Genomic DNA, 20,480 nt, shown 5'->3' with positions numbered 1-20,480 from the left:
TCCAGCTTGCTATCCATCCACCAGTATCTCCAGTTTCTTTTTGGCAAGGCTGTTCTGTATCCTTTCATTCCCTGCATTGTATTGATAGGGTGGCTGTGACCCAGGTGCAAGACCTTGCACTTGGCTTTGTTGAACCTCATGAGGTTCACCTAAGCTCACTACTCAAGTCTGTCTATGTCTCTCTAGATGACATCCTGTCCCTTAGGGATGTTGACCTCACCACACAGCTTTGTGTCATCAGCAAACTTGCTGAGGATGGACTTGACCCCTCTGTTGATGTCTTTGGTGAAGATGCTGCAAAGAACTGGTCCCAGCGTGGACTCCTGAGGGACACCACTCATCACTGACCTCCATCTGGACAGTGAGCCATTGACCACTGTTCTGAGTACAATCTTGGAACCAGTTTCTCATCCATTGAACAGTCCACCCAGCAAATCCATATCTTTCTGATTTGGAAAGAAGGATATTATGGTCTTACTGAAGTCCAAATAAAAGACACCAGTGGCTTTTGCCTTGTCCACTGATGCAGCTACACCATCATAAAAAGTGACAAGGTTGGTCAGGCTGGACATGCCCTCAGTGAAGACATGCTCATTACCCCATATCACCTCTCTGTCTTCTGTGTACCTTAACAAGGCTTCCAGGAGGATCTTGGAAGATTCTCTGGCACAGAGGTGTGGCTAACAGGTCAGTAGTTCCCTGACTCATCCTTTTTGCCTTTCTAAAAAATGAATGTGGTGTTGCCTTTTTTCTAGTCACCAAGGACTTCTCCTGGCCACCACGACTTTTCAAATATCATCAAGAATGGTTTGGCTACTATGTCAGCCAATTCCCTCAGGACCCTGGGATGCATTTCTTCAGGACTCATAGACTTATGGATTTTCATGTTCCTCAGTTGGTCATGAACTTGATCTTCACTTACAGTGGGATGGGCATTGTCTTCTCTAACTTATGAGTTATTCATTCCACAACAGCTGAATTCCTCCACTGTTTTGGGAAATTGCATGAAAACTTATTTATTTAGACTATGCTGACTTTATCCACCTTCAAAGGAGAAGGGAACCTTGGATGACTAAGGCAGTCAGACAAATGAACTAGCTTGTGTTACTGGGTAAGGATCAGAACAGAAAAGTGTGAGCTGCCCCTTCAGCCCTCATGCCTGAGTAGAGACTGTGTCATTTTGTGTGTCACGCTGAGGTACTGAGGCAGGCTTTCCCTTAGTTTGTTCTCAGGAAGCCTATTTGTGCTGGCAGAAGCCTTGCTGTGTTGCACAAATGAATGGGAAGACCTTTGCCTGACCTGCAGGACTGCACTGTACTTTGTAAACCCATCTCAGAGGGAAGAATTTCCCCTCGGTTAAAAGGCATAGTCCTCCATATTCCTTCCATGTTCCCCTAAAGAAATTGATCTTTCATTGTGTGCAAAGATGAAAACAGATGTTTTTCTTATTAGGTCTTAAGTTTTCACCTAAAGGAATGCTAAATTAGTCCACATATGCATTTCTTATTTGTTTGTTTTTGTTTGTTTGTTCATTTTAATAGGGGGAAAAAAAAAACCAACTATTCCAAAAGTGAAAATTAGATACAGGGACTACATGCATGTCACTCAAACAAATTTACAGCTGTAGTTCATGCTGGATACATTGCCCCAGCAAACGAATTCCCTGGCAAATTGGACAAAGATTCAAAGTTACTTGAGAAAATAAGGTTATTTTTTTCTTCACTTTGTTTGCTATGTTCTTTAGAATTACTGTGTACCTAGTGTAATAATTTTGCAAGTATTACATTACAGAGTTTAAATACGTTCCTAAAAGACAAAGGCATAAATTATGGTTAGGGCAATTCTTCCACTTTACTTATGAATGCAGTTCTGGGTAGGTAGAAGCAGATCACTTGATTCTAAGTAGATAACTCCTTACTGATACTTGACCTTGTACATTCATGCTCTTTGTTCATTTTTCAACACTACATGTTCCTTTTCCAATATAAAGTCTTAGCATGTTGTTACATCACTTTCCTGCAACCCTTTTGATCTGTTTCCAGTGTGTCTGCTCTATGTCTTTAGAGCAAGTCCTGTTGTCATTTGTGCTCTGCTTCTTTATAATAACTTTCCTAAATTTGATATTTATGGCATGTGAAAGAAAAACAATACACCAAAGATTGAGATTCATATTTCTGTAGGAGCAGTGAATAATAATCAGGAGTCGAGCTTGATGTAAATCCATGAAATAATTGTCAGTTCAGCAGTTGATGTTCCAGATAATTCTTGTAGTCACAGACAGAATTTGTAAACTTCTGTGCCAGATCTTGACAATAATTATGAGAGTTCAGTAGAGTCAAGACAACTGGAATGAGTGTCACAACAGTCACACTGCTTCTTTTAGGAGAGGAGGACCAATCAAGATACATCTGTGTGTTCTGATGGAGCAGACAACACAGAACCACTTTTTATTCTCACAGTCAGAAGATGTCTGTAGACTAACTTGCTGGAGATTGGCTCTGGAGAAAATGACCTGGAGACCTGGTGGAGAAGCTGAACATGTATTGACTGTGTGTCCTTGTAGAAATGAAAGCTAACCACATATTAGACTGTGTTAGTAAGCATATGTCTTCCACAAAGAGAAGTGTGAGAATCCTTCTTTGTTTTTTGGCTCAAAGCTTGCTTCCCGAGGTATTTCTTGTGATAAGACTGACTTGTCTAGGAGATGAGTGATGGGTGTTGCCTTGTGGCAATCAACATCATTGTGTGGACAATTTTAGCTGTTTGCTTCCGGAAGAGAGTGCTCATGAGTGTTTACTGGCGGAAGATCTAGCCTGTGACTAAATAACTCCAGCTTGCTATGGGAAACTGGGGGATGATGCCATTGCATCCTGTGAAAGCAAGATACAAGTTTGTGCCTCTCTGCTCCCTCTTATCTGCTGACAAGGCCAGGAAGATAGGAACAAAGGAGTTTCTGCTGAGACTGCAAAGCCAGAAGCTGCCACTCCAAGGAGAGCTGACTCAACCACTTTGGATTTGAGCTGTCACTCCAAAGACAGCTGACTTAACCACTTTGGAACCATTGAAAAGGGGCCATCATCGCCATGGTCACCGTTGTAGTCGTCGTCAACAGAACAGCAATGACGACCCACCACTACTGAAGATCAGTGACTGAACTACAAACCACACTGGATCCATGGTGGTGACTATCTCCCCCTTGCTTCCTATAAAGACTCCTTTCCTATCTTTTCTATTGCCCTCCTTCCCTTTCCCATTACCCTAATTCATAATAGCATCCGTCCTCCCCTTCCCCATCTCCCTAATTAAGATCTGTAATAAACTGGTCGGACCAACATTTCAGCCGTTGTTTCTTAATCTCATGCCGGGTATACAGATATTAAAAGAACCTCCTCTCCCTCCCATAAATTGGAGCGAGACAAGGAGATAGAGAAAAATGATTATGACTCTATATTTGGCACTGGAGAGGCCACATATGGAGTTCTGTGTCCAGTTTGGGCCCCAAATGTGAGGAGAAGGTTGGCAACTTGGAGTCAATATGCCATTTTGGAGAGCAGCCTAGATGGTCAGGACCAGACAACAGGACATACAGGAAAGGCTATCCTATAGGGATGATTCCTTCTGAGGTTCACTGGAAAGAACTGAAGACAGCTAAGATATAAGAGAAACCAACACAGAGAGGTTGATTAAGCAGTGGAGCATGTTGTGCAGAAGCACTGTATACCTTCCACATCCAGAAATGTTTATAACTTGGCAAGGCCCTGAACAGCCTGATATAAGACTGAATTTAGCCTTGTTTTCAGCTGGGGGCTACATTCAGTACCTCTGGGGGCCCTTTCCAACCAGAGATATTTTATCATGCCTTGATTTTTAAACTTAGACCAAATAGAGTTGGCAGGTTTCTATCTCATTGTGACCTGTAAGGATTCAATCTAATTCTCCCAACCATTTTTCGCTCAGGCACCTCCACAACTCTTTAACTAAATTACATGTGAGAATAATCATAAAATTATAATAGAATCATAGAATGGCCTGGGTTGGAAAGTACTTCAAAAATCATCTAATTTCAACCACCCTGCTACGTGCAGGGTTGCCGACCACTGGACCAGGCTGCCCAGAGCCACATCCAGCCTGGCCTTGAATGCCTGCAGGGATGAAACATCCACAGCCTCCTTGGGTAACCTGTTCCAGTGCTCCATCACCCTTACTGTAAAGAAGTTCTGCATGTTAGAATGGAACTTCCTATGTACAAGTTTTAGGCCATTACTCTTTCTGCTATTGCTACACACCATTGAGAAGAGCGTGGCCTCATCCATTTGCCACCCACCTCCCTCAAGATCATAGAATCGTAGAATGTCCTGGATTGAAAAGGACCTCAAAGATCATCTAGTTTCAACTCTCCTGCTATATGCAGGGTCACCAACCACCAGACCAGGCTGCCCAGAGCCACATCCAGCCTGGCCTTGAATGCTTCCAGGGATGGGGCATCCACAACCTCCTTGGGCAACCTGTTCCAGTGCGTCACCACCTTCTGTGTGAAAAACTGCCTCCTAATATCTAACCTAAACCTCTCCTGCCTCAGATTAAGACCATTCTCCCTTATCCTATCACTATCAACCCATGTAAACAATCGTTACGCTTCTGTTTATACACTCCCTTCAAGTACTGGAAGGCTACAGTGAGGTCTCTGCAGACCCCTTTAGCATCTTTCCAAGGGAGGCAAAGTCCCTTTCTGATGTTCTGCCATTTCCTCGTGGCACCCTCCCATGCCCCTACTTGAATGACAACAATCGCATGGTGGTTGTCTTTTTTGATAGATGCTCCTTTATGTCTCTGACACATGCCCCAGAAGACAGCAAAGCTCTCTGGAAAGGTTGTCTGGGCAGCAGATGGGGGCCTCGGTGCCTCCCAGCATGGAGCATGGACTCCTCGGTCACTAAGAGAATGCTGGGCACTGGCTCCCAGCAGCTTCTCCCTGACAGGGGCTCTCCCTCACCCGCTGAGGTGATTCCCTGCTTTGGCACAGAACATGTCCACCCCAGAGCCAAATGCCTCACAAAAACATGCTGTGTTTTGGGGCCTGCAAGCTTGCCCTGCAGGCTATTATTTATGATGCTTGCACCTGGGAGAAGGTTTTCTAGCCAATAAAAATCCATATTCAGTAAGAAGCTGGATGTAATGGATGCAGACAAAGTATTCAAGATAGATAAGGTGGATGTGGCAATTGAATTTTCATCCCAAATGCAGAAAATACTTTTTGAGCAGAAAACTCTATCAATTTGCTAGATCCATATGGCTGTGCTGTTCTGTTTATATTCACGGGGAACATGTATTTATCCAAAAAGACTCCAAAGTGTATTTGTACTGAGTTGAGAGGAAACTGCTTATTGAACTTGATTCATTTTAATGACTGTATTGGATAAGGTCTAATTTCTTTGCCAAATAAAATATACATTTAAATGTAACTCTCTGAGTTTGATATCTTGAGGACTGGAAGGGAGCCTTTTAATTGTTTGTATAGATAGCATAAATACCAATAAAAGATTCTGGCATAGCTACAGATTCCCGTTTATTGGAACTGAGTGGATGGCAGTGAGTTCTGAAACCAAACTTCAGGACTTCTTATAGCTACAGATATGTCAAAACCAAACCAAAACAAAAAACAAAAACAAAAACCAACAACCAAACAATTCAGTTCTGGTGACTGCTAACAAGAAGTAAACAGAAAAGCACATGATAAGGTGAGGTACAATATGAAAAAATTACAATGCTAAAAAAACCTGAAATATTTTAAAAATGATCAGGGAGCTTTAATAGTGAAACTACCAGCTACCTGAATAGTTGTTGTAGGTTTTGCTCCTGTCCAACTTGTCCTTTCAACTACACAGGGAACAACTGTGACAGAGCTGTTTGTCTGAGATTCTCTGAGCCATGGATGTAATCCATTCCTTAGCTTTTTGCAGGTTATAGCAATATGTTTCAAGATACAAAGGACAGACTTGGGTGTTTCTTCTGCCTAATTAAAGATTTGTTGAAACTTTAAATTTATTAGGATCATGTGCATTCATGCTTATATTGAGTCTAGCACAGAGATGTTCCAAGAGAGTAGCGTCCTTCTGGGGAATTTAAGGTTTCATTATCAGCTTGAGCAGGTGTTTTTGCTTATAGTGATTGCTTGACATTGTCTGCTGTACTGCACAGGCTATGGTATTTTCTATGACTTATTTTCTTTTTCCTCACCATAACACTGCCTGTGTGTCCAAGTTCCAGATCATGGGGCCTGTTCTACAGGATCTTAGTGGCTTTTAAAGTGTACCCCTGTCATGGTTTTGTGTTTTTGGTTTTTGGTATTCCACATCATAACATCATGTAGTGCACTGATAGTTAAAGTGTTAATGCTCCAATTCTGGGTACCTGTCCCTGTACATCAGGGAAATTATGGGATCTGGCCCTTCCTGGTTGGGCAGTCTCTTACTGCCTTGCAGTGGGTGCTGGAGGGTGCTTTCCTAGCTGTACCAAGCTTTTCAGGTTTGACTCGGTCTCAGGATCTCTGTCTCTCTCCTACTTTATTTGATTTATTAGTCTCAGTTACAATTAGATTGTATGATATTGTGTTATCTTGCATCCCAATATCATAGTAAAATAATTTTTCCTCCATAGATCGTTGCTGCTGTTTTTTATTCTTTTTTTCCTTCCTTGAGCCCATCTCCCATCTCCCTATCCCTTTTTCCTTTTCCTTCCCATTTTGTGGGGCTGGGGGCGGGGGGATGGGGAGCACTACTGACCCCCTGTCATGGGCTTAGATTAACATGCTGTGTTTTTGCTGTGTTTTGGGGCTTGCAAGCTTGCCCTGCATGCTGTCTGGTCCCCAGCCCAGGGCGTGTCATTCTCTGTGAGATGACATTCTGCAGTGTGATGTCACAGCTGTTGCCTCTCACACCCTTGTGGTGGGAGCGGTGGCTCAGTCTCTTGTGGGACGTGCAGGAAGTGGACCCAGAGAGAGTGTTGTGTCTATCTGGAGATATCCTGCTACGATGGAGCGGCTGAGAGCCCTTCGAGGTGAGGTCCCTCCACCTCTCAGGACACCGTGACGCTGCCCGAGCACATGTGTGCCTGCAGTGTCTGTTTGGGACGTGCCAGCAGCACTGTCCTTGCTCTTCTGAGTGCAGCTGCCTGCCATGGTTTCCCCAGGACCCCAGCAAGGGGAAGGCTTTCTCCCCTCTCCCCACCAACCAAACACGTGCCAGTGCAGCCCGCCCTGTGCTGTGGGGCTGGAGGAGCGTTCCTCCCAGGGCTGGCCAGATGCTCGGCCCTGGCTCCAAGCAACACCAGCGGCAGCTGCTCTGCTCTTTCCTTGCAGGTCTCTTTGCCTGTGTGGGCTGCGTTACCAGGCGTACGCGTCGCAGGGAGAGAGGCAGGGTGGAAAGCCCTGTCCCTGCCTGTGCCGCGACTTTGCTGCTGCAGCGCCTGCAAGACCAGGAGGTGAGCTGGGGACACGCAACCATCAGTCCTTGCCCTGGCCCAGTGCAATGGCCCCTTGGGTGCCAGGCCCCGGCAGCATATCCACATAGTGATGGGTGGCAGCGGGCGGCTCCCCGGGAACAAGGGCAAAGCCAGCATGATTGGTCCCTGTCCCCAGGGTGTCCGAGCGCAGGTGTACTGTCAGCTGGAGAGCGTCCTGTGTGAAGATGACGGCCGCCTGCCATGCGGAGTGGTGAACCGGCTGCTGGCAGAGGTGTCCCAGGACCTGACGGCGGCCCAGGTAAGGGGTCACTCGCAAAGGCAAAGGGAGCTGCCTGCCTGCACTGGTATTCTGCTGGCGGATGGCCAAGGGAAGGCCTCAGGCAGTCTCCTGTGCCGTGTGTCACCAGTGACTCTTTTTCAGGACGTGACAGACAACGTGCGGACGGCTGCCAGCAATGTCCTGGTGGCTCTGGCCAGGACGCACTTCAGCTTGGTGATGGCCGAGCTCCAGGGCCACCTCAAGGCTGCGGGGGAGATGACCAAGGAGTTCGTGCTCATCACCCTGAGCAAACTGTTCAGCACCTATGGTAGAGCACCCTCAGCCTCCTGACATCTGTGACAGTGGGGGAAAGGGCTCTTTCCCCTCTGCATGTGATCTATGTTGAGCTGGGCTGCAGCCCTTCCTCCATCACAGCTGGAGCTCTGACCGTGATCCTCTCCTTCCCTTCTGCAGCTCCACAGTGCATCCCTTTTGTGTGGCTGACACTGGCCGGCCTGCGCAGTCTGGTGGGCCAGGTGAGGAGCGGCCGGATGCTGCGCATCACTTGTGCTGGTGAGTGTTGGCCCCAGAGCAGGGGGGGATCGGGACAGCCCTTGCATCTCGCCCTGCTGCAGACTCACACAGGCTCCCTTTTCCCTTGTCTTGCTTTGTTGTGTGTATATATATATATATATATATATGTATATAGTAATTAATTATTCATTTATTTGTTTGTTCTGTTTTGTTTTCTTCAGCTGTGAAACAATGGTCAGATGGAGTCAAGGATCACTTGTCCTCTGGAAAGCAATGCCCCTGGCCTGCCATGGAGAAAGAGCGAATCTATGAGAATCTTCACCAGCTCTTCTTCTCTGTGGTGAGGAACTGGCAGGACAGCAAGGAAGAAAAGGTGAGCACTGCTGCATTCCCAGCCTGGGATGGCAGCAGGAACATCCATGTTGGCAGCTCTGCCTATACCCAGCAGGCTGAGAGCAGAGGGGTGATGAGAAGGAGTGGGCTGATTCTGCAAAGGGCCCCAAACTGGCTCTGTGCTTGGGGCTGGATCTCCCTGCCAGGAAGCAGCCGCATGTCACAGCATTGTGGCAGGGAGAGCTGGGGATGGGGGTGTGGGGAAAACCTCCCTGCCCTCCAGAGAGAGCCCATCTCCTGCTGGGCATGGGGGTGTGGGGAAGGGGAAAAGAGAAAGCCCTCTCTGTAGGAAGGGCAGACCTTCAGTCTTTGATGCCGGGCCTCTGCCATCCCTCTCCAGGACAAACAGGCTGTCCTCGGGGCTGTGGCTTCCATGATGGCTGTCCTCCTGCAAGAGGAGCTGCACCGAGAACACGTCTGGGAGCAGTTCCTCTGGCTCATGCACCCATGTCAGGAGATCCAAGACATCTGCAGGGTGGCCAAGGTGAGATGTTGCACAGGACTCAGTGTGGATGTGGGACCCATGCAGAGTGCCATGAGGGGTCAGTGGGATGCTGGGAGGAGGTGGGGAGCCCTTGGAGAAAGAAAGGCATTCAGGAGAGGTCTGAGGCTTCCTGACCTCTTCAGTCAAGAAAGGAACAACACGGACAGGAGCCAGGAGGGAGCCAAGAGTCACTGTGGCCCATCTCCTGGGGATGGGAGGCTTCACCGCCACCACTGTGGGGCTCTGAGTGCCTGAGGAGCTCTGTGCTAACAACTGGGGGGACCACGTCCAATTGCATCTGATGGGGGACAAGAGGGCTGCTGGGCAGGAAATGACTGCAAACAGTGCCCAAGCAGTGTTCGGATGAGAGCAGGGGGACTCTCTTGGTGCTGCTGGGTGGGGGGACAAACAAAAAGAGCTTCTCCCAGCAGATAAACCATTGGGAAACAGTTTCTCCTCTCCCAAGTGGCTAGATGTGGTTTCAGCCCTTCCTTCCTCTCCTGGTCTCTTGCAGAGCCTCACTATGTTCCTGGAGGTCTTAGAGGGAGTTCAGTCTGTCATCCCCAAGGACAAGTTTCTGGCCATCACCAGTGCTGTGTTCTACCAGGTAAGGGAAGCCTATTCTTGCGCCCACAGCAGTTTCCCTCTTGGCTAAGTCTCAGGAGGACTGCAAGTCTGAGCCTCTGATGGCTGCTCAGCCTTATCTCCCACATGCTGCTCCAGAGCCGTGTGTGTGCCCCCAGGGATGCTGTGGGGCAGGCTGGGTTTTGCCTGCATGTCCTCTTCCCAAGAGTGCCAAGGAAAACGAAAGCTGCCAGCACAGTTTCTTTTCCGTCCTCAGTGCTGTTGTGATTTTCTCAAATGGACCTTATTCCCACAGCTCTCTGATGACATCAAGCAGCACAGCGAGGCTGATAGTGCAGAGCTGACCCACTGCATCCTGCTGCAGGGTAAGGAGAGGAGTTTTGGCGGTGCTTGGCGGTGCCCTGGCCAAAACCTCTCTTGCAGACCTCAGAAAGGGGCACGAGTTGCTTGCTAACACAGTGTGGGATTTCCTCCCTGCAGCCCGAATCTGCCCAGAGGAAACAGTCCTGTTTCTTCAGTCGCAGCTGGAGGATGACTGGGAGGCTGGATGCGTGGCAGCCCTGGGTCTGCTCGGCTCTCTGGCTCGCTCTGATGGTCAGTACCATGGATCGGGTCTTTTCCAGGGATCCCTTTTGCCATCTGGGTTGTGCCTCCACGCAGGCTTCTGTGCATCTCTTGCAGAGCCCGTGATAACAGAGAAGCTGCCCCTGGTTGTAGAGGCTGTGCAGCGTCTGTGCAGCGACCTCAGGCCCCGGGTGAGCTTGTTTGTGAATGGAAAGTGCTGTTGGGGTGGTGATGCTGCTGCCAATATGGGCAGGGCTGGGGTGACCAGGGAGGTGCTGGGGCATTAACCACATGGTCACAATGGCTTCTGTGGGGTGAGCAGGAGGAGTGGAGCAGGCAGGTCCCTGTGCTGTGCATGGAAAGCACACAGCCTGGTGCTAAAGCCTGGCCCTCATCTCAGCTCTTGTCTCCGCTCCTGCCCAAAGGGCTGTCCCGATGAGCAGGTGGCTTCCCTTTGCCTTCTGACCAGGAAAATCACACCCACAATTGATCCCTGGCAGGTGCGGAGGGCCATTCTGTATTTCATCAAGGATCTCCTCAGTGCTGACACCCGGAGCTGCTCATCCTGGGATGTGGTGGGGCACATCTTCAGAGAGTTCAGCCGCACCACGGGAAGAAGGGTAAGGACAGTGGGCAGCATCTTCTTTTGGAAGACCTGTGCTGCTCAGAGGCTGGCACGGAAGCACCGGTGGGGCCCCATCTGAGCCTCCTGAGAGGCTGCTGAGAACTGAGAGTAACCATTGTTTCAACAACACTGTTGTGCAGGCAGCCGGAGACCTTTCTGCCCAGGAAGCCCGGGAAGAAGGAGCTCTCCAACAGCTGTGCATGGACATCCTGGGATCACTGGATGTCTCTATGAGAGGGATGTCCAAAGTAAGTCACACTCTGCCCTGCTGCTGCTCCTTGCCTTTGCACCATGTGTTTTTCGTCCCATTCCAACACCCCAGGTAGCTCCTCAAATGTTCTCACAATAGACAGCACACAAGACTCAAGGAAATTCACAGAATCCCCTTCATCTCTGAGTGGAGGCAGGAATGCTGACATGCTGAATTTCCTTGTTCCCTACAGCTCCTGTGGCCGCGGCTGCTGCTCTTTGTGGTGCCAGCCCAATACACAGGCATGTTGATCCCAGTCTCCCACTGTGTCCAAGCACTGGCTGAGAGAGAGAGCCTGACAACGCGGGAGATTCAAGAACTGGATCCCCATTTTCTCAGCTCCATGTTTCAAGGTAGGAGCAGAAACTCCCCCAGTGAGCTCTGCTGACCTGTGTTAGCACCCAGAAGGGACAGCGAAGGTGCGTGTGTCAGGGCATGGTGTTCCTCGGAGTCTTAGTACTTCTTTCTCCCTGCAGGCCCATGGTTGACTCCCCAGACACTGCTGGCACGCCTGTTGGTGAGTAGATGCTCCGGAGGCTGGTGCCATGAGCCCCGAGGAAGAAGCAGCATGGCCATGGGCAAAGCTGTTGGCTGCTCCTTGCCCATCAGGGCAGAGCCAAGCTGCTTCCCTCCTGGGGGAAGCCGCCGCTGCTCTTGCTGCAGAAGTGACCCTGCTTCTCCTTGTTCTCACTCAGGTGGTGGCAGGGAGCCCTGTTGCAGGCAGCAATCTCCAAGCCGCTGCCTTACTGCTCCTGCAAAAGCTCCACAGCAGGATCCACAGAGCTGTGGGGGCCATGTGGGATGCGGAGATCCCCCTGCTGCTGCAGTGTGTCCAAGGTAAGTGCTGGTGGAGAGGGAGGGGTGGAGGCAGAGAAGGGGTGGAGTGAAAATGCAGCTCTGCTGCTGTTCCCAGTCCAGGGGGACAGCGCTGAGGCCCGGGGATCTTTCCCCCAGAAATCTGCCCATTCCAGGGCAATGATGGGCCCTTCACGTCCCCTCAAACAGCAGTCTTGGAGCAGTTAGTTCTGTGTTCCTGCGGGGACAGCGTTTGTGGGGAGGGACAGGTCATTGTGGAGAGGGTGCAGGTCCCAGCTTGGTAGTGCTGAGTGCCCAGGCCAAGCCAGGTTTGCAGCCGCTCTTCTTCTGTGGCTTGATCCCAAGCAAGGCTCTTTTGCTTCCTATTGCTGTGCAGGGAAAGAAGAGAGCTTCCCAGACTCTGCAGCATGGGAACACCGACTGCTAAAGGTACAGCACTGCCAGGAGGCACAGTACAGAGAAGTGCTTGCCTGCCTCAAGGAGCCCCTCAAGGAGGAATGCTGGGGGGAGCTGGGAGGGGGACTGTTTTTCCAGACACCTCTCCCCAGAAGGCTGCAGCAACTTGGGAATGCGGGAAGAGACAAAGGGCAAGGGAACATTGAGTTCTCCTATTCTCCAACAGTTCCTGAGGGCATCACTGGAGACCATGGAGGATGAGGCTTGGACGAAGGGACTGAGCTGTGAGCTGAGCCGGTATCTGAGCAGCTCTCCCAGCAGCTCTGGAGAAAAGGTGAGTTCCCCCCAGCTCTACCCAGCAGTGCAGCCACAGGTGCCCAAGTGGTGGGCGGTGCTAAAGCTCAGCCCTGCAGCTGCTCTCAGTGATTCCCAGGGAGTGTGGGTCCTTCCCACCTGGCTCTGTCTGAGCAGGTCAGGCTGCTGCCACATCTCAGCTTCTTCCTTCCCTTCCCATGCAGTCCTTCCTGTACAAGGCTCTGGGGACAGTGCTGGGAGCTTGTAAGGGAGTCCTCCATGTCCAAGAGAAGCTGCTGCAACACCTGCAGGAAGCAAATGCAGAGGAACCATCTGAGGCCCAGGTGAGCTCTCCTCTCCTCCAGCTTCTGCGAGTGTCCCTGCTCTGTCCCTGGGGCAGAGGGCTTCTGGCCCTGCTCCTGGCCTTTCCTCATTGCTGCCGTTTCCCTCAGGCAAGGACGGGCCTGGCTACTGTGGTTGGCCATGCCGGTAGGTTCAGGCCTGTGCAAACTGCCGCTTGTTCTTTTGTGCAGGGAATGATCTCTCTCCTCAGCCATGCTGCTGAGAGCAACTTCCGTGCAGTCTTGGACACACTCACCATGTTTTCGTCCAGGCTGTGCAAAGGCCGAAATGCAAGGATTTCCAGGCACAAGAAGGTGAAGCGTTACGTGTTTCCATCTTGGCTTTCTTCCGCCTTATTTTCACAGCAGCTCCTGCCTTGGGAGCTCAGGTGCATCGTGGGGCACCGGGGCCATTGGGCAAGTGTCTCAAGGCATTTCTTCCCACACAGATGGAGCTGGACAGCACGAGAGCTCACGCCACACGCAGCGCTCTCATGCTCGCCCATGGCAGCTTAGCACTGTGTGCCTCCAAAGAAGAACTGCTCGCCCACCTGGAAGGAGACATCGTGGGCAACATCCTGCTGCTCTACAGCTGCAGCTGCCAGGTGAGAGCTCAAAGTGTGCCAGGGTGTCTGAGCGCCCAGCTGCAGCCCCTCCACATGGGGGGATGCTGAGATGGGCCTTCTTTTCAAAGGCCCCACAGGGAACGTTTTATGCCCAGATGAAGATCCAAGCCCTTCCCTTAGTGTTGCCCCCACGTGTCCCCTTGCAGCCCTTGGCTCTTCCTGCAATTCAAAGACTGTTCTTCTCTCTTGGGCCTCAGGACTTGCAGAACAAGCTTGCACTGGTGCAGAGCATCACCGACTTCAGCTCTGCCTTCCAAGCTGTGGGTGACTGCACCTGCTTTAATCCCTCCTTGAAGGGCAAAGTGCTGGAGATCCTGATGGTGAGTGCTTAGAGCCAGGGCTGTATGCAGCGCAATTTTGGGCTGTGCCACAGGGCTCGCTTTCCTGGAGGCAAACAGGTCTCCCTCAGCCACATATCTCCAGCTGGTGGGGACCTTGGGTGTTGGCAGGCAATGGCTAGGCAGCAGGATAGGTCCACCAGCTGTGGAGCTGCTGCATCCTGCCACGCCTCCGTGGGAAACATGGGAGTGATGGGGCTGGTGTGTGGCAGTTGTGTCTGTCACTGGGCTGGAGGAAGATCTCTCACATGCTCCTTGCCCACTTTGACTGTGTCTCTCTGGGACTTGCAGGACTTGCTGAAGAAGTATCACTCAGGCACCCGTGTTTCCCCAGTGCCCCTCAAGGTGGTTCTGGCCCTGGAGCAGTTGAGGTAAGGGCTGGAGCCTCTGGGATTGTAAGGCAGGATGGTGATCCCCCTTTTGTGTAGCTCCCGAAAGCCTGGAGGGGGTGAGGAGCCTCATCTACAGGAGAGACGGCTGGGCTGTTGTGCCCAGCAGAGCTGAGGATCTGGGCAGGGAGAAAGGCCCTGGTGCTCCTGTCTCCTGGCAGGGAAGAGAAGGGAGACCTGGGGTCTCCTTCCCTTCAGAGCGGGAGGTGGTTCACTGCTGCAGGGGAGGAGGCAGGTGCTGCTGGAACTGAAGACAATACTCAGCAGCATGGGCTGGGGGTGTTGGCTTTGCAGCTGTCGATTAGAAGAAACTCAGATTTTGTCTGAACCAGTCTGGAGAGCACTGGTAAAGGCCCTTTCTGCTTTCTCTTCCCCTTTTCCTCCTGTCAGCAAGTTGAAGCCCTCTCTAGGAAGCAAGGACATGTGTGAAATGTTGGCTCTGTGCTGCAAGAGCATTGTGACACACCCTTCAGCAGAGATGATGCTGAAGATCAGGAAGTCACAGCAAGCAGCTCGGTACCTTCAGGTAACCTGTCGTAACTTTCCTGGCCACCTCTCGGTCGGAACCCTACCTCAGCACACACGGCCTATGCTCTGGCAGCAGCCATGATGCCACACCTCACTCAATCCCCTCTTCTGCTTCCAGCTTCTGCAAACATCTTTGAAAGCTCTGGGCCGGCTGATGGCAGTCCTGCTTGAGACAGAGCCAACCCGTGACTTCTTCCAGAACATAATCCATGTGAGTACATGTGGGTCAAGGGAGAAAGCATGGTGCCTGTCGATAGTGGGGACAGAGATCTGGGAAATGAGAGGACGTTCAGAGCAGGAGAAATCTCTTGCTGATGTGCCAGCTCACTGCAAGCTCAGAAATGGGCAGAGAAATGGGCCGTGCAGGGGGAAAGGCAGGAGCCAGCCCCTGGCATGCCACAGCTGAGGGAAAGCTTCTGGCTTAGGAGACAGGAGCATCTGCAGAGAGCAGGGGCAGCAGTGCTGGTGCTCAGTGAGGCGGAGGGCCATGTGGAGCCACAGGCAGGCCCTGAGGAAAAGTCCCAGTAAAGGAGGGACAGGGAGAGGAATGGCAGGAAGGGAAAGAAAAGACATCCGCAGTGAGACAGGTGCTCTGTTCCAGGTCCTGAGGAGATCACTGACATCAGGCAACGTGTGGGAACGCAAGAGGGCCCTGCAGGTCTGCTCCCAGCTGCTGGCTGTATGTGAAGAGCTTCGAGTGAGTAAAAAGCCTCACCACACGCTCCCTGCTCCCTCTCCACTGCCCCTGAGCTGGAAGGCGAGCTTTCCCCTGCTGTGTGTGCTGTGTCACCTGCCGTGTGGGGAAGGCACTGGTGGGAGAAGCTAGGGAGAGGTGGGGCTGCCTACAGCTTTGTTCCTGCCTCTCATCCCTGCAGAGAGAAGATGTCTGCGAGCACTTTGGCTCCCTGGTGGGATTGCTGGCGCCACTGACATGTGACCCCAAGCCCACATCCCGCCAGTTGGCTGTCACCTGCCTGAGATCCCTTCTCCAAATCCAAGGCAAGTAGAGTGGGTGTGCACCAGCCCTCTGCTCTCCTCCACAGCGCTACCAGAACCCCACGGGCTGGCCCTTGTTTACAGGAGGGAGAGGCACCATGCACAGCTCTCTTCTCGTCCCCACCCTGCCCTCTGTGTCTCTCCGTGGAAAGCAGTTCAGTGTCCAGAAGCATTACTTACTTCCCTTTTCTCCCTGTGCTCTTTCCAGCCAAGGTGACCAACAGAGTAATTGAGATGGGAGACACTGGGAGCCTGTGTGAGGGGCTGCATGCCTGCAGCACGGTCTGTCAGCTCCAGACCTCGTCCAAAATCGCAAGGGTAAGTGGACCCAAAAAGGGCTGGTGGGATCTCAGTGCGTAGGCTTCTGCTCCCCACAGCCTCTCACATCATTTCCAGAATGAGCAGTCAACCTGAGAGCACTTTTCTCCAGCAAGTAGCAGGAGGCTCTGAGCTATGTCTAGCCTTCAGGTGCCCAGTGCAAGGAGCTGACTCTATGATGTGCGTTTGTGTGTGTGTGTCTCTGTGTGTGTGTGTCTGTGTGTGTGTGACTCTATGTGTTTGTATGCGTGTGTGTCTGTGGCTGCTGGGAGGTAGGCTTTGCATGTAAGCAAACACCATAGGTGGAGAAGCTGAGAGAAGGCTCAACCACTTTCCGTATAAATAGCAGGGTACGGACAGCAGGAGCATTGTGATTGCTGCCTGAATGACCAGCAAGCCGCTGAACTAACAATGCCCTTAAGACTGCCTTCTGTTTTGAAGAGCTGCTGCAGAGCAGTGATGGGATCTCTCCTGCTTCTCATTTCTCTGCAGATGGTGTGCAGAAACTTCCCCCTGGAACGCACCGTTGATTTCTTGATGGCCATCAAGGAGACCTTCCGAAAGGCCAAAGGAATGCGTGTGCGTGCTGCTGGGAAGTGGATGATCACCTTTTTGCAGATGTACAGAAAGGACATCCGTCGAGACGTAAGAGACTTTCTTCCACGTGTCTTGGATTTTTTCTTGCTGTTGCTCTACGCCTTATGTCGTTTGCCTCTTGTGCTAAAGAAACACAGTCTGAGCGCAGAGCTTGGACAGGGTCGCTGGTGTGAAATCTAGTCTTAGGCCTTAGGCAGCATGTCAAGGGAGCAGGCACTGCTCATGTGCTGAATGCCTGTGGTTACTTCCTGCAGAGTCAAGGATGTGGCAAATTGTTCTTTCTCCCCTTCTTCTTTCAGGTGCCACTGATCCTTTATGTCCTGCGGAGCTGCACATCATCCACACAGCAGAGCATGTTCATGCCCTTCGTGTGCCAGGCGGTGGTCATCCTCAATCGCTGTCACACGGAGGTTGCAATTGACAACTTCACCCGACTGCTTGGACCCACAGACAGGTATTGGCACTCCTGCCTTTGCTGTTGCTGCGGTTACAGTTGTAGCTTGCCTCTGTCAAAGTCTGTTTGAGGTGAAAATTACTCAGTCACGACTTGAGACTTTTCTTTCCCTAGCGAGACGTGGAGGAGAATCAGAGAGTTCTGTCTTCAACGGTGGAGGTTGTAGAAGAAAGTGAAGCGAAGTGAAGTGAAGCCAATAAGGAAGAGGAAGAAAAGGAAAAGGAAGAAAAGGAAAAAGGAAAAGGAAAAGGAGGAAAAGGAAAAGGAAGAAAAGGAAAAGGAAAAGGAGCAAAAGGAAAAGGAAAAAGAAAAGGAGCAAAAGGAAAAGGAAGAAAAGGAAAAGGAAAAAGAAAAGGAGAAAAAGGAAAAGGAATAAAAGGAAAGGGAAAGGAAAAGGGAAAGGAATAAAAGGAAAAGGAAGAAAAGGAAAAGGGAAAAGAAAAGGAAAAGGAAGAGGAAAGGGAAAGGAAAAGGAAAAGGGAAAAGAAAAGAAAGAGGAAGAGGAAAGGGAAAGGAAAAGGAAGAAAAGGAGAAGGAAGAAAAGGAGAAGGAAAAAGAAGAGGAAGAGGAAAGGGAAAGGAAAAGGAAAAGGGAAAAGAAAAGAAAGAGGAAGAGGAAAGGGAAAGGAAAAGGAAAAGGGAAAAGAAAAGAAAGAGGAAGAGGAAAGGGAAAGGAAAAGGGAAAAGGAAGAGCAAAAGGAAAGGAAAAGGAAGAAACGGAAAAGGAAGAAACGGAAAAGGAAGAAACGGAAAAGGAAGAAATGGAAAGGGAAAAGGAAGAAAAGGAAAGGGAAAAGGAAGAAAAGGAAAAGGAAGAAAAGGGAAAAGGAAAAGGAAGAAAAGGAAAAGGAAGAAAAGGAAAAGGAAGAAAAGGGAAAAGGAAAAGGAAGAAAAGGAAAAGGAAGAAAAGGAAAAGGAAAAGGAAGAAAAGGAAAAGGAAGAAAAGGAAAAGGAAAAGGAAGAAAAGGAAAAGGAAGAAAAGGAAAAGGAAAAGGAAGAAAAGGAAAAGGAAGAAAAGGAAAAGGAAAAGGAAGAAAAGGAAAAGGAAGAAAAGGAAAAGGAAAAGGAAGAAAAGGAAAAGGAAGAAAAGGAAAAGGAAAAGGAAGAAAAGGAAAAGGAAGAAAAGGAAAAGGAAAAGGAAGAAAAGGAAAAGGAAGAAAAGGAAAAGGAAGAAAAGGAAAAGGAAAAGGAAGAAAAGGAAAAGGAAAAGGAAGAAAAGGAAAAGGAAGAAAAGGAAAAGGAAGAAAAGGAAAAGGAAAAGGAAGAAAAGGAAAAGGAAAAGGAAGAAAAGGAAAAGGAAGAAAAGGAAAAGGAAAAGGAAGAAAAGGAAAAGGAAAAGGAAGAAAAGGAAAAGGAAGAAAAGGAAAAGGAAGAAAAGGAAAAGGAAAAGGAAGAAAAGGAAAAGGAAGAAAAGGAAAAGGAAGAAAAGGAAAAGGAAGAAAAGGAAAAGGAAAAGGAAGAAAAGGAAAAGGAAGAAAAGGAAAAGGAAGAAAAGGAAAAGGAAAAGGAAGAAAAGGAAAAGGAAGAAAAGGAAAAGGAAGAAAAGGAAAAGGAAGAAAAGGAAAAGGAAAAGGAAGAAAAGGAAAAGGAAGAAAAGGAAAAGGAAGAAAAGGAAAAGGAAGAAAAGGAAAAGGAAGAAAAGGAAAAGGAAGAAAAGGAAAAGGAAGAAAAGGAAAAGGAAGAAAAGGAAAAGGAAAAGGAAGAAAAGGAAAAGGAAGAAAAGGAAAAGGAAGAAAAGGAAAAGGAAGAAAAGGAAAAGGAAGGAAAGGAAAAGGAAGGAAAGGAAAAGGAAGAAAAGGAAAAGGAAAAGGAAGAAAAGGAAAAGGAAGAAAAGGAAAAGGAAAAGGAAAAGGAAGAAAAGGAAAAGGAAGAAAAGGAAAAGGAAAAGGAAGAAAAGGAAAAGGAAAAGGAAGAAAAGGAAAAGGAAGAAAAGGAAAAGGAAGAAAAGGAAAAGGAAGAAAAGGAAAAGGAAGAAAAGGAAGAAAAGGAAGAAAAGGAAAAGGAAGAAAAGGAAAAGGAAGAAAAGGAAAAGGAAGAAAAGGAAGAAAAGGAAGAAAAGGAAAAGGAAGAAAAGGAAAAGGAAGAAAAGGAAGAAAAGGAAGAAAAGGAAAAGGAAAAGGAGGAAAAGGAAAAGGAGGAAAAGGAAAAGGAGGGGAGGGGAGAAGGGAAGGAAAACAAAGGAAAGAGGGGAGGAGAGAGGAGGAAAGGGGAGGAGAGGTGAGGAGAGCAGAGGGGAGGAGAGGGGAGGAAAGGGGAGGAGAGGTGAGGAGAGCGGAGGGGAGGCGAGGTGAGGAGAGATGAGGGGAGGAGAGGTGAGGAGAGGAGAGGAGAAAAAAGAAAGGAACAGATGAGCTAAAAAAAAGATTTATTTTAAAATATTAAATGCTTGAATTGTGGCTAAGAACTGAAAAGAGTATTTTTTTACTAAATCTCTAAGTTCTCCATAGCAGTTACAGAATCACAGAATCACCAAGAAATTGGAAGGAACCTTGAAAGATCCAGTCCCCCTGCCTTAGCAGGAAGGCCTAGATTAAGTCACACAGGAATGCATCCAGGCAGGTTTTGAATGTCTCCACAGAAGGAGACCCCATAACCTCTCTGGCAGCCTGTTCCCATATTCTGTTACCCTCACCATGAAGACGTTTTTTGTCATATTTTTGTGGAACCTCCTATGTTCGTTTTCATCCATTGTCCCTTGTCCTCTCACTGGATGTCACTGAGAAGAGCCTGGCACACACCCTTTTCATATTTGTTAACATTATTAATGAGGTCACCTCTTAGTCTCCTCTTCTCCAAGCTAAAGAGACCCAGCTCCCTCAGCCTTTTCTCTTAAGGGAGATGCTCCTGTCTCTTCATCATCTTTGTGGCTATGTGCTGGATTCTCTCAAGCAATTCCCTGTCCTTCTTGAACAGAGGGGCCCAGAACTGGACACAATACTCCAGATGTGGTCTCACTGGGGCAGAGTAGAGGGGGAGGAGAAGCTCTTTTGACCTACTTACCACACCCCTTCTAGTATGTCCCTGGATGTCACTGGCCTTCTTGACCACAAGAGCACAGTGCTGGCTCATGGTCACCCTGCTGTCCAACAGGACCCCCAGGTCCATTTTCTCTACGCTGCTTTCCAATAGGTCAGTCCCCAAACTATACTGGTACCTGCAGTTGTTCTTACTCAGATACAAGCCTCTATGCTTGCCCTTGTTATATTTCATTAAATTTCTCCCCACCCAATTCT

At 49.4% G+C, this 20,480-nt stretch overlaps 1 protein-coding gene across 3 annotated transcripts; it reads left to right on the top strand.

Annotated features, from left to right (window-relative positions):
* The first annotated feature begins 6,955 nt into the window (after window positions 1-6,955).
* Window positions 6,956-18,089, top strand: LOC116241813 (maestro heat-like repeat-containing protein family member 2B). 3 transcript variants are annotated; one of them, XM_090136107.1, is made up of 31 exons: window positions 6,960-7,056; window positions 7,358-7,479; window positions 7,637-7,759; window positions 7,883-8,048; window positions 8,195-8,293; window positions 8,476-8,627; window positions 8,988-9,131; window positions 9,646-9,738; window positions 10,012-10,081; window positions 10,197-10,310; window positions 10,398-10,471; window positions 10,781-10,900; window positions 11,046-11,153; window positions 11,349-11,508; window positions 11,632-11,672; window positions 11,851-11,992; window positions 12,348-12,400; window positions 12,594-12,701; window positions 12,886-13,005; window positions 13,195-13,317; window positions 13,452-13,607; window positions 13,826-13,948; window positions 14,258-14,337; window positions 14,746-14,881; window positions 15,002-15,094; window positions 15,485-15,580; window positions 15,759-15,882; window positions 16,088-16,197; window positions 16,690-16,842; window positions 17,094-17,248; window positions 17,363-18,088. In XM_090136107.1, the coding sequence occupies exons 1-31, from the start codon at window positions 7,032-7,034 to the stop codon at window positions 17,412-17,414; spliced, it is 3,435 nt and encodes a 1,144-aa protein (XP_089992233.1). In that variant the 5' UTR covers window positions 6,960-7,031; the 3' UTR covers window positions 17,415-18,088. The 3 variants fall into 3 exon arrangements, with proteins under 3 accessions (XP_089992232.1, XP_089992233.1, XP_089992231.1); XM_090136105.1 differs by lacking the exon at window positions 6,960-7,056 and having other exon boundaries at window positions 7,285-7,479; window positions 17,363-18,089; XM_090136106.1 differs by lacking the exons at window positions 17,094-17,248; window positions 17,363-18,088 and having other exon boundaries at window positions 6,956-7,056; window positions 16,690-17,066.
* The last annotated feature ends 2,391 nt before the right edge of the window (window positions 18,090-20,480 follow it).

Source organism: Phasianus colchicus, chromosome 2 (assembly GCF_987193195.1).
Source record: "Phasianus colchicus chromosome 2, bPhaCol1.hap1.1, whole genome shotgun sequence".
Lineage (NCBI taxonomy): Eukaryota > Metazoa > Chordata > Aves > Galliformes > Phasianidae > Phasianus > Phasianus colchicus.
The sequence above is the reverse complement of the archived record's forward strand: the minus strand, read 5'-3'. Positions and strand labels throughout refer to the sequence as shown.